Source organism: Alternaria triticimaculans (genome assembly GCF_023758025.1).
Source record: "Alternaria triticimaculans strain BMP 0046 chromosome Unknown scaffold_11, whole genome shotgun sequence".
Lineage (NCBI taxonomy): Eukaryota > Fungi > Ascomycota > Dothideomycetes > Pleosporales > Pleosporaceae > Alternaria > Alternaria triticimaculans.
In genome coordinates, this window is record NW_026055968.1 from 245,850 (window position 1) to 257,970 (window position 12,121).

General features: G+C 52.2%; 5 protein-coding genes across 5 annotated transcripts; 1 reads left to right on the top strand and 4 right to left on the bottom strand.

The window, feature by feature from the left end:
- Positions 1-29: 29 nt before the first annotated feature.
- Positions 30-821, top strand: J4E78_007270 (uncharacterized protein; the record flags this gene model as incomplete). The annotated part of the gene is made up of 1 exon (XM_049367877.1): positions 30-821. The coding sequence occupies one exon, from the start codon at positions 30-32 to the stop codon at positions 819-821; it is 792 nt and encodes a 263-aa protein (XP_049220198.1).
- Positions 822-1,176: 355 nt separating this feature from the next.
- Positions 1,177-1,457, bottom strand: J4E78_007271 (uncharacterized protein; the record flags this gene model as incomplete). The annotated part of the gene is made up of 2 exons (XM_049367878.1): positions 1,177-1,197; positions 1,257-1,457. The coding sequence occupies 2 exons, from the start codon at positions 1,455-1,457 to the stop codon at positions 1,177-1,179; spliced, it is 222 nt and encodes a 73-aa protein (XP_049220199.1).
- A 3,825-nt stretch (positions 1,458-5,282) lies between these two features.
- Positions 5,283-7,019, bottom strand: J4E78_007272 (uncharacterized protein; the record flags this gene model as incomplete). The annotated part of the gene is made up of 1 exon (XM_049367879.1): positions 5,283-7,019. The coding sequence occupies one exon, from the start codon at positions 7,017-7,019 to the stop codon at positions 5,283-5,285; it is 1,737 nt and encodes a 578-aa protein (XP_049220200.1).
- Positions 7,020-7,341: 322 nt separating this feature from the next.
- Positions 7,342-8,292, bottom strand: J4E78_007273 (uncharacterized protein; the record flags this gene model as incomplete). Its single annotated transcript, XM_049367880.1, has 2 exons — positions 7,342-7,523; positions 7,578-8,292. The coding sequence occupies 2 exons, from the start codon at positions 8,290-8,292 to the stop codon at positions 7,342-7,344; spliced, it is 897 nt and encodes a 298-aa protein (XP_049220201.1).
- A 2,602-nt stretch (positions 8,293-10,894) lies between these two features.
- Positions 10,895-11,319, bottom strand: J4E78_007274 (uncharacterized protein; the record flags this gene model as incomplete). The annotated part of the gene is made up of 2 exons (XM_049367881.1): positions 10,895-11,168; positions 11,255-11,319. 2 exons carry the CDS (start codon positions 11,317-11,319, stop codon positions 10,895-10,897), a joined length of 339 nt encoding a protein of 112 aa, XP_049220202.1.
- Between the last annotated feature and the right edge of the window lie 802 nt (positions 11,320-12,121).

Consider the following 12,121-nt stretch of genomic DNA (forward strand, 5'->3'; position numbering starts at 1 on the left):
CAACTTCTACCACTACCACTACAACCACCATGTCCTTCCTCAAAGCGAACTCGGCCACAGGCATGAATGCCCCCTCACCCACACCCTCGAGCTCCTCCGCCAGCGGCAAGCGCAAGCGTCCTACCGATGGAGCGCCCCCCGTAGTCTACTCGCAGCCGCAGGACACAGGCACCGGCGAGCACGTCTTCACCCGCCTCACCTACGTCAACGACTTCCTGCGCGAGCGCAAAGAAAAATGGCACACCTTTGACGACATCATGGAATACCTGAACATCCCACCGGGCCACATCCAGCGCGAACAGCTGCGCCAGCTGATGCGCGCCGACAACGCCGGCAACCGGATCAGCTGGGACTCTGCGAACGAGCGCTACAAATACAAGAGCAAGCTCAGCATCCACGACCGCGCGCAGCTCAAAGGCCATTTCCAGACGCAGAAGTCGGCCATGGGACTGCAGATCAAAGACCTGAAAGACGGCTGGTCCACCGTCGCCGACGACATCACCAAGATGGAGAACAAGAAGGAGGTGCTGGTGCGACGTGCCAAGGACGGCGTGCCAAAGACTGTCTGGGGCAACGACCCTTCGCTCATGCTGCCCATGGACCCCGTCTTCGCAAAGGCATGGCACTCGGTCCAGGTGCCTGATAATCCGGATGAGCTACGCAAGGCACTCTTGGCCAACAAGCTGACCGCCGCTACGCAAGCCAAGGTTATTGTTGCCGCCCCTACCAACAAGAAGAAGAAGGGTCCTCGTCGTGGTGGCAAGCAGACCAATACCCACATGATTGGCATCCTGAAAGACTTCTCCGGAATGAGAAAGTAGACGAGTCTGAGGATTGCCATCTCTCTCATTTGATGAGGAGTACCCTTTTGCGTCTGTGGTGGTTATGTATTTCGCGTGTCATGAGTGGCTCGTCTCGCTGTGCGTCATCGCAGTGCCATGGATGGGATGGAAGGAATTGAGAGAGAGTAGATGTTGTTTGTTTCTTGACTGCATAGCGACGGCGTTGGCACATGTTTTCACGTATACTGGCGTTTTCATCTCTGGGCAACGTGGGAAGACCGTTGAACCTCCTTCAAATTGGCATAGAAAATAAACATATGTAACATTATGCATTCCCTCTTTCCCAATTACTCTCTCCCTTCAAGCCCTCCCTCCCCATACAGTCTCAGTGAAATCATACTCCGCAGCAACTGACCTACACGCAACTGTTAGCAATGTCCCTGTTCTTTTCTCTGGAGTAGGTAGGGTACTTACACCGCAGCTAGGACAGTCGGTACCACAGCCGCACGGCGGCACGAATCTGGTGGCGCAGCAGCTCTCGAACTGCTGGCGGGCTTGTAGGTCGCCTTCTACGACGTCGTAGGCTTTGATGCTGCCGTCGACTTGCAGGACGTAGTTTGAGGCGGCGAGCGTGGTGGACGCGCAGAGGAAGGTGAGGAGGGCGGTGAGCTTCATGGTTGTTGAGATAAGGAGGTCGTAGTTGTAGGTAAACGTATTCTTATTGTCTGTCTGGATAGGAGGGTGGTCGTGGTCGTGCTATAGCCAGCTACTTATACACACACAGCCCATCCCCCATCTCCTACCCCGGCCGACCATCCTACCCAACACGTACCTTTCATATATCCACATATCCACATACCCACATCTCCACATCTCTACTGATCCAGCCTCGTTTGTTTTTCGTCCGTTGCATCACAGACACTGCGTACGCATTCTGTGGAGACGAACCCCTTGCATTTCGGCCCGTTGGCGCGTGGTTTGCAGCCTAGAGGCTGAATCACACATAGGCGGGACTGGGCATCACACCATGGACGGAAGTGATGCTGCGGTGAGGAGATGTGCGAGGAGGTGGCCGCTGTGTGCCTTTGTCGTTGTCGTTGTTGGTGGTGTCGTTGTTAGTGTTTGTGGATCACAGCTAGCTACGGGGTGTTGAACTAGGTATCCGGTGAAGATGGTTATGGAAAGCAGACGTTGATATTGAACTTCTTACACTCGTTCTTTCAGGCCAAGGCGGATAGATTACAAACATATCCCAAGTTTCTGCCCATAAGATATCATACACAACCCCAATATACTTCTTCCCACCCTTTCTCTCCTTCCTCAAAGATTACAGCAAGAAGACTACACCCAATCCATCATTTTATTCATTTCACCACAAAATATACACCACAAGCATTCTCATACGCCCTCCCACACCCCCAAGGCGGAGCAAAGTTTTTGGAGCAGCAATCCGGGATAAACTGGCGTGCATCCAGCTGCGTATCTGGTACAATCTTGACAGAGCCGTCGAGTTGGGGGATGTGCTTTGCGAACGCGGTGCTCCCGCAGAGGGCGGTGAGGAGGGCTGTGAGATGCATTTTAGGCGGCTGGTAGATGTGGTTTATCATTACTTGGATTCGGAATGTGGGGATGTTGTTGGTGGTGTGGAAATAAGTATGTATACTACATGTGTTCCCAAACAGCTCCAACCTTTCTTCCACCTCCACACCACACACGTCCACGGGTACCTCCAGCTTCCCTTTCCTTCCCTTCCCTTCCCGCATCGCCTCACCCATCCACCCACCCACTTCCCACGTACAAGCCGGCCCATTCCCGCACACCACCGTCACCGTTTCGGCCCGTTCGCGTCCGCTTTCCAAGCTTAGTCTGTACCTAGGTATATAGGCTGAATAGCCAGGTCTAGCACCTGGGCAAAACCGCACATCACCACCTCTGTCGTCTCTACTGCTTACATGTGGGTATCCTTACCGCGGGCGCAAGAGCCGTACAATGACCTGCAGCAGTCAACGGCAGTTGGATGCGCCTGCATAACCCGGGCATGGGAAGCGGGAGAGTGATGAGGGAGGGAGCGTTTTGGGTGGGCGGGAGGATGGGAGGATCGCGTGGCGATAATGTTGTACATACGCGTATTAGGTTTCGCGCCGTTGGAGTAGAGCATTTTTAGTGTCGTGATAGATTGCTTGGGTCGACGATGGTAGCTGGTAGCCTCGTTTCGAGTATCTGGTCGCCACTTGACGGCTTTTGGTAGTGGTTTCCAAGGTTGTCGCATGAACATTCACCGCCTTTCTTCCCTGTCCTGTACAGTGGTTCCACGGTTGTTTCTCGGTCGCTCGATCCTACTTAGTTACCTAGCCTTGCACGTCGCAATTCTGGCACGAGTGACGAGGCTGTACATGAGGTGTAGAGGACCAGTTTGAAGGGTCTTATCCTGGGTGGAATGTTTGGTGTATGGATTGGTGTTATGGCGCCATCTCTGGTGTACTGTATTACCTCGACCTTTCCAATGATTCGGGTTCCGATCTGTTCTTGTTGTGATTTGTAGTACTATTTAGGTAGGAGGCTGGAGGGCTGATTCACATCTGGGCGCCTCTGGGCATCACATTGCGACTTTTGGTGCGGTGCGGTGAGTTGGGGCGGTGGGGTGGAATGGGAGTGCCGTGCGACGATATTGTTGTTGGGGTTGATGGTGGAGGTGGTGGTGGTTTGCAAAATCCACTGCCATGTGTGTGTATTGTCGGACCTGGTAACTGGGAAATACAAGGCTGGAAAACAGTTCCTAAATTTAACCGAAGCTGTGGCCCGAGGTGATCTGGGTTGGTGGTCAGTGGGCAGTGATACGAGAAGCCATGTCTGTCGTAGTCCTGTCCGTCTCAGCCATTATTGCTTCTGGTAGCTGTTTCCTTCAATCTTCGTGGCACTCATGAACTTTGAAATGTTGAGATCTGTACTTGCACGCTACCTAAAGTAGTCATCAGCGCAGATGTCCAATTCCATGCTGACATAAGGCTATCACCCCCTCGGTATCCTTTCTCTCTCTATCGTCATGTCTTTGCCTCTCTTCCCCCTTTGGCAGTCATCTCATACGTCTCTCATCCAGGAAGCCCTCCTTTCCAGAAGTATCCGGGCCCGGTGAACTATCGCACCTCTCTAAAAACCGCAGCACTCAAGCTACGCCCAGACATGTTAGCAAAGCGTTCCTTGATCAACCCGACTTATCCCTCTCATTCGTCCCCTCCATGTCTCTCTGTATCCTTCTTCTTCTGAAGTCGAGTAGGAAATACGTACACCGCAGCTAGTGCAAGGCGCAGGTGGGCAAACGCAAGGCCCATTGAAGTTGGTGGAGCAGCACCCTAGGATTTGGCGTGGTAGCAGATCGCCTTCTGCCATCGCTTTGATGGAGCCGTCGGCTTGGAAAATGTCGATGGCGAAGGCGGTGCTTGCGCACAGGGCGGTCAGGATGGCGGTAAACTTCATGGTTCGTTGTCGGGATGGGCGGCTTGTGTGGATAATAGGTACGGTGTTTGGATGAGATGACGATGGCGATCGTGGTGGTCGTGGTGCATGTATTTATATTCACCCATTTATCTGTGTACATCAACCTGCGTACAACCTTTATTACTGCTTACTGTATTCCGCTTCTCCCGACGTATTTCGTATCGCATGGTATATCACCACGTACGTATGTACATGAGTGTTGATCCCCCTCTCTCTTTCCTTCGGCCCGTCGTCGTACGAGCTCGTCGCTAACCTGGGTAATATAGGCTGAATAGCAGCTGGGCGGACTGAGCATCGTCATTCTTCTATCTTTACTGCCCCTCAACCATGGTGCTTCTCTTCTGCGCCTCATGCATCCTGATCAAACATTCTTTCCGTCCGCAAAGCCAAGGTTTGGTTTATCGTGATGCTTTCTCGCCTGATACGCACATGTAGCTCTGGAATATCGGGTTGAAACGAAATGTCTTTCGTCATCGTCGTCGTTACTGCGGCGAGTTGGGGTATTTGAGGACTTGATCGCCAGCGCTTTATTCGTGCTACATGGATGTCGCTTGCTCGGGTTGATAGCTGAAGATGATGCGCACAGCATGCGAGCCTCGGAGTGCCGTTTGAGACCTTTGGTCGCGTATCACTGAAACATGTTGTGTAGTGCTGTTGGTAGTAGCCATCTTATGTTACGTCATGTACACATGTATTCGCTAACCCACGAATAGTGCTAACGACTACTACCACCCGCAAGATGCGATGAATATACTCCAGAGCATACATGAAGACGCAGAGTTTCTTGGCGTGACGAACACTGCGATCCAAATGTTCACCGCTACCTTCCCTACAGGGCCCTTCTTCGGTTACATCTCGGCTGACTGACTCTAGGGCTTACATCAATTATGCCACGGTTTGATTTGCTCGCTCTTCTCGATTTTTCCAGTGTTTCCATCGTCTCGCAAAACATTGAGATACAATACGACAACACGACATGTATAATTCGTGGCGTCGTTATTGGCATCATGTCACCACCTCAGGTTTGGCACCGCGACCTTTCCAATACGGTTCTTGTCCCAGCCGCTCGTCCACGAAGCGTTCAGGTAGGCCGATATCTTTGCTAGAATCGTAGTCTCCACTGAGTTGACAATCCGTACACAGCGCGCCCAGCTTGTTAATCCTATCTCTCGCTTCTGTATACCGCTCATTCTCTTCTTGGAACCGGGTCTTCATGTCTTTGAGTATGGAGGCAAGATGTTCCTGCCGCTCCGAGGTTACCTCAATCCATATCTTTGGGCATTCTTTATTGTCGCTGTAGCGCGATGGCTCCCACTTGATGTCTTCGTTCCAGCCCCAATCTCGCTCCGCGCTTATAGGCCCGTATCTGCTGAACATGTTGTATAGGATGATGGATACCGTGATCCTCTCGGCGGCAGCGGCTCGGCTGATGGATGCCAGGCTATCCAGCCAATCGTCCTTCCAGTCCAGGAGCGGAAGTTCGATACGCAGGTGCGCGAGCTGGGGGAAGGCTGTCCGCTTGTTCTGCACCACTAGATCGAGTGCCGGGAGTAAGCACTTTGGGACAAATTCGACAACCTTCTTGTGGTCTATATGCTGGTTCTGGGCTCGTGTTATCCAGAGTTCTTCAAGGTTCTTGGGCAGCGTGGTCCAGAGTCTATCTCTCGTTTCGGCGATGTCGAACATCTCCTCGTTGGTGGTCTTGCGGTGGCCCCATATGTACACGGGGGCGACTTTAAGGCGACGCAGAGCCGTGAAAGAAGAGAATGAACACGGATAAGCCTTTCCGCGCTCGGCGCTTTCGTCGTCAAGGTAAGGGTAGAAGTCTTCGTGGCTTAACCCCAGCGTTTCCAGCGTCTCGTGATGTGGCTCCAGGCTTCGCATCATCGCCGGATGCTCCGTGTCGCACCATGCCCACGGGCCTCCAAGCTCGTAGTTGAAGGTCTTGAGTCTTCCGGGTATTGTCGAGTTCAACATGCCTTGGAAATTTTCCATGTCAAGCTTTGCGCATCGCAATTCCAGATACTCTATTGGGCATGATCGTGGCTCCAGCTTCGAGAACAAGTCATTCTGGTCGTGGACTTCGCCGTCGCCGTGCTTCCATCCGTATATAGAGCGCACGTTTGGTAGACAAAAGAAGGCTGCGACGTGACTGGTAGCGCTAGAATATTTGTCGTCTGCTCCAGCGACCAGGATATCGATAGGTTCTGACATTGCGTGCGGCTTCCCACGGATGACCTTGGGTAACAACGAGACGAAATCATCATGGCCATATATGCCACAATTGATGTTCAATCGTCGAAGCTTCGGTAGGCTGACGAGTAATAGCGCCATAATAGCATCCTCATTCTTAGCCGACTGGATCTTCTCATAAACAACAAATGCTTCTTCGACGCTGGACGTGTACTCCGCGCACTTCTTCCTCAAGATGTCGTGGGTCCCTGGGTCGTCAGATCTTGGCCAGGATCCGTTCGAATATCTCTCTTCAAAATCCGCCCAGGTACTAGTCACAATGAGGTATTTGACCAGATTGGCATGGGCGGGGGAAGTAAAGACCAAATATGCGAGAGCGGCAAGGTTGTCCGTCTCTCTCAGGTATATCTTCGTGTACAGCCATGGCGTCGCGAGCCGATTGAGCGTTCTGGAAGTCCGACATAGGCTGAGGAGAGATTCGCGTGTGGATAATGAGACAATGTGTTCGAGGAGCTCGGTGGGAAGCTTCTCTTCAATGGAGAGTGACATGGCAAGAACAACCGTCTTACGGTGGCAACTTGAGCGTATGAAGAGCGGGAATGAACAACCGCCTCGACATTCGGAAATGGTTCATGGTTTTGTACTTACCTGCTGCTCGTTATGTAAGGCCATCGGGGCGTATCGGGGGCCTGCTTGGCATCATGCTGGAGTTGCTGCGGGTGGTGGATGTGGAGTTGCTTACGTGACGTCATTGCTGCTCCACCCAATCACTTCGAGTTTGCTGCCTGAATCATCCACTCTTCATAGATCTAAAACTTTCTAATTTGAAAGCTAAGTACAGATCACCACTTTCTGCCTTCGCTATCATCATCTAGTTCGCAGTCGCCCCAAATGGCCATCCATTGAGGTCGATGTTGAGCAACCTCCCCGACTCAATCTCCTCGGCACGAGACTTGAGATCGTCGATATCCCAGTTACACCACAAGAACTTGCCCTTGAGGAAGCGAGCCTCTGGTGTCGAGAGCCAGAGATTGAAGCTCGCAGGAAGAGTGACTATACAAAGAACAATTAGTCTCATCGTGGTATGCAGTAGGGTCGTACGCTCACCATCATCAGTCTTGACATGCTTGAAGCTATCTGCTCCGCCAACTCTACGGTTCATCTCCGTCAACACAACGCCAGGCTGGGTATGGAAGACGCTGAGATTAGGTTTCGCAAGGAGGACCATGTCCCACAGGCGGTATACAGCCATCTTCGCAACGCAGTAGGACGCGTAAGCATCGTTCAGACTCAAATGCGCGCCCCAGGAGTTGATGGCAACGACGTGTGCATCAGGTGCAGCATGGCGTATGAAAGCTTTAGCGACCCATAAAGAACCCTCAATATTACCAGTAACGCCTTTAAGAAACTCGCGCGCGTCAACCTCAGCGAAGTTCTCAGTTGGACCAACGACCGCAGCGGCGTGAATGAGCGTATCAATTTTGCCATCTCTCGTGAAGTTGTCAAACGCCGAATTGACAGACGCCTCGTCAGTGACATCAGTGCTTTGGATAAAGACCTTTGTGCCAGGACACTCTTTCTCGATAAGCGCTTTGTTCTCGAGTAGCGGGCCCTCGCGGCGTCCTAGGAGACCGATGCGTGCGGCACCTGCGCGGGCGAAGAAACGTGCTGTTTCTCCTCCGATGCCGGTGTTGCCTCCTCCAGTCACGAGAATGGATTTGCCTTTCTGGGAGAGGGCTGGAAGGCTGGGGTCGCCGGCGGGTTGGGCTGCGTTGTGCCAGTGCTGGACTGGAGATGGGAATGGAGGAGTGGAGGATACCATGACGACGTGTATGAGGTTTGGTGGAGGATGAAGGATGGGTTGCTGCGTGACTTGCGACTGATACCACTTAGAAAGATACGAACGTCCTGGGTATTCGTAATGGAGGACGACCCATCATCCTTATAATGTTCTTGTACCCAGGTCGGGGAAAGAGACACGGCGGAGTTCACGAATCCCGACGTACAATTTGTTCCGCCCGACACTAGTGAAATCCGACCGCACTGATTCAGTTCGGGTGGGGTGGCGCTTTCGTCGTTTGGTATGTCACGCATACTTGTACACAAATACTCATTGATATCTCAATGTTGGTATAACTCGGTACAATCCATCAAGCCATGTCGCTAAGCCATAGAGGCCGTGAGCATGATCAGCCCGCCCATGCTATCCATACCAGAGCACCACTCGGCCCAGCAGGCCGCGCTACGACTAGCTCTACTCGTATGAATCTGAGATGTTATCTCGTCATTTGATGGAATATATGGCAACCACGCATCGCGACAGGATAATCGACGCTGGTCCAACTTTATAATCTCACCATCGACAGCCAGCGCAAATGATGCCTCTTCTCGCGGCTCGTTCTGTCGTTGCCTTTGCCACTCCTCTGCATCCCGTGCTTCCCAGAGTTGCCGTTTAGCGGGCAGAGGCGCAATCACAAACTCAGTGGGCATGTCGCACATGGCTGCTGGGTCGAAGAAGACGAGCTTGTTCAGGACGCGATAGATTACCGCGAGTCTATCATGGGTTTTAGTGAAGGAATATAGAACGGTTATCGGAACGATCAATGTACCTTCGCCTGGATTCTTTGTAAACCCAGTCTTGCCAGCTATTAGTCGAATTGCTGCGACACGGTACGTCATGCGTATGACAATCCAAATCGTCGCGAGAGAGTTGTATTGCGACGAGCTAGAACGAATATCGTTAGATGTATTTCCTAAACGTGCGGACACATTAGACTCACAACAACCGCCCTCTCTAAGAGATAATCCAGATTATTATGCTCAGTCTCGCCTTCGTCGATACGAATCAAGATGTAGACCGAAAGAGCTTGCATAGCACCTAGTAGTTCCCATTTGTTTAGAGTTTGGTTCTGGTCACAGATGCGTTCACACTCGGTTCTCACATTCCGCCAGAAGAGCTTTCGGCTGCCTTTCACTCGGTTCGCCATCATGTGCATCAACGCGATGCAATTCTCAAGTGGTTCTGTTGTTGTCCCTTCATCCGTGGACGACACGTAGCTTGGGTGTATGAAAGGTGGCAGGTCATTTTGCTGCAGCATCAGCGGATAAGACTTTAATGTGTAGAAGATGAGACTGGCCGCTCTTTCCGCTCCGTGGTGCATCTTTGGTCGTTTTATCATTGATCTGACGTTCGAACTAGGGCCGGGTGAGATGGCAAAGCACAAAAATTGTTGTCTCTGGGTTCGATGTTGCCGCTCCCGCTGACGAGTAACTTCATTCTGTTCGTCGGAGATTGGGCCTGTTAATTCCAGCAACGATGAAAGAGGCGTAGTGGTCGTCGGGCTGGCTGATCCTGGTGAAGATGATGTGACTGAAGGGAAAGCCGACTGAGGCGTAGGTATCATGTAGTCGTCAAAAGCCGTCATATCGTCCAGGCTCCACTGTAGGTCTTCAAACACGGGGTCATTGTTGGCCGATGTAGTAGCCGGAAGAGCTTGAGCTTGTTCCGCTACAGTTGGAACAATCGAGTTTGCATGACCGTCAAGGGGATCATCCAGGTCGTCGGAGGTAGCACGACGCACAGCATCACGCTTTTGCCTCGTAGATCTGGAAGGATAGTGACACATGAGACCCCTTCGGACGCAGGGCGAACATTCTGGTAGTGCATTATCGCACGCGGTCTTTGCCTTTGCGCAGGCCGCGCATGATCTCCGTCTCGGGACAGAGGCTCTCGTATTAGACCGACAGTAATATCCATGACGTTTCAATGATGATTCTTCGAGAACAGTCAGCTTGATGATCGTTGTCGCAAACTTCGAGCAGCATAGCGAGAAAACTGACGCTTGGTGAACGGCTTGTTGCACTGGCGGCACCAAAGCACACCCGCAGGTACCTGCTCCGCCATCCGGTGCTGGTCTGGAGGCGAAGATGAGGATTCGTGACACTCACGAGATAGCGAGTTCGGGACAAATTGAAGGCAAAAGAGTATTCAGGTGGCGAAAAATAGAAGCTTGGTCGTGACAAGCTCAAGATACCTAGGTACTCCCGAGGTCAAGGTGGGTGGTGCTGACATATGCGGCAAGGACGCGCCCCACCTGCATCCTTCGGCCGGTACAGATTGTAATTCCCACTTGGATCAACATGACGCTAGCGCATCGACATGAAGTACTTCCAAAGAAAAGACTGATTCAGGCCAGCACGCTTATTATACTTCACGGTGTGAATTCCGGCCTTTGAATCGCTATCCGCATCGATTAACCTCGGGACCTCGGGAGTCTTGCACAGAGATGAAGTACATGAGTCTGTTTGGTGAGACACCAGGTGCACTACTTTCCAATTGAACGAGTGTGTATCTAACAACCAGCCGTCATAAACCGCTATCACCCCTTCTTCCCCCTAGTTTCAAAACATCCCTTCAACCCCCTCTAGCTACGGTAGTTAACCGTCACATGGCACTTATCGCAGTTACCAGTTCCATAGCTACCATGCGACTTTCCACAGTGAGCCAAGATGTACTCGGCCTTGTCCTTGATAACCTGACCCCGCACTGCCTGCTGGCCAGAGCCGTTGGTAGCGTACTTGATGAAGCAGCTGCCCTGCGAGAACTCTTGCTGGTCGTTGTAGTAGGCGTTTACGTCGATTCTGGCGATGCCGACGTAGCATTCGCTTAGGTTGGGGGAGCGGCTGGAGCCGTCGCAGCTGGGAGGGTAGGTTAGTATGGGTGAGGGTGATGGGGGGAGGAGGGAAGGATGTCTGAGGGGTGGGAGGAAGGGGAAGTGGCTTACTTGTCGGAGTAGGCCAGAGCCGTGCTGCTGAGAGCGAAGAGGGCGAGTGCGATTTTGGCGAACATGATTGCGGAATGTTTCTGAGTGTTTGTGATGGTGATGGATGGGAGATTGATGTGTTTGATGTCTCTAAAGCGCTGTGCGGACGCAGTATTTATAGACAAAATGTGTGCGTACGGGCAGACTCACACACGCCACCCTCTAGCTGGCTATACCAAGCTGTCCTTACTATTTTGGAAGTGAAGTTACCGGTGAGGGTGCGTCGATGCTGATGTGCATGATGGCCTGAGGCATGCGTGTTTGGGATGAGGCCCCCCATATGCTCGACGCACACGCTTCGGCTACAACTCCGATCTGGAGATCACATTCCTAGAATGTCGGTTAAGAGCCCTTAGGATCTGCTTCCTTTGTCGATGTGAAGAGTAACGATCCTATCAAACCTCACATATCACGGGTCTTCACAGCGGGCGTTTCAATAGAAGCTGGGCAGTCTGCCTTGTGAACCTGAACCGATACGCAGTAAACACAGCTCTGCACCTTGAAGTACACGTGAAAGTCTTTGTTACCTTACTAACGAGAGATGCGATCGGAAGCTCCTCCGCTCCTACTCGAAAGCGTAGAGACGTGTCGAGAGATCCGCCCACTTCGGGTAATCCGGGAGGCGCCGATCAGGAACGAACGCCTGATCCGGTCGATCGCAGAACCTAGCATCACGAAGTGCAGTAGTTCTGGTATCCTAGAGTTACAATGTCGTAATATGATGCATGTAAGCGGGAAGCACATCGCCTCTCGTTGGCCAGGTTCTAAGGTTGGTAGTGGAAGGTGCTGAAGGTTTGCGGGCCGCAGTGTACATATGGTACAGCCTTA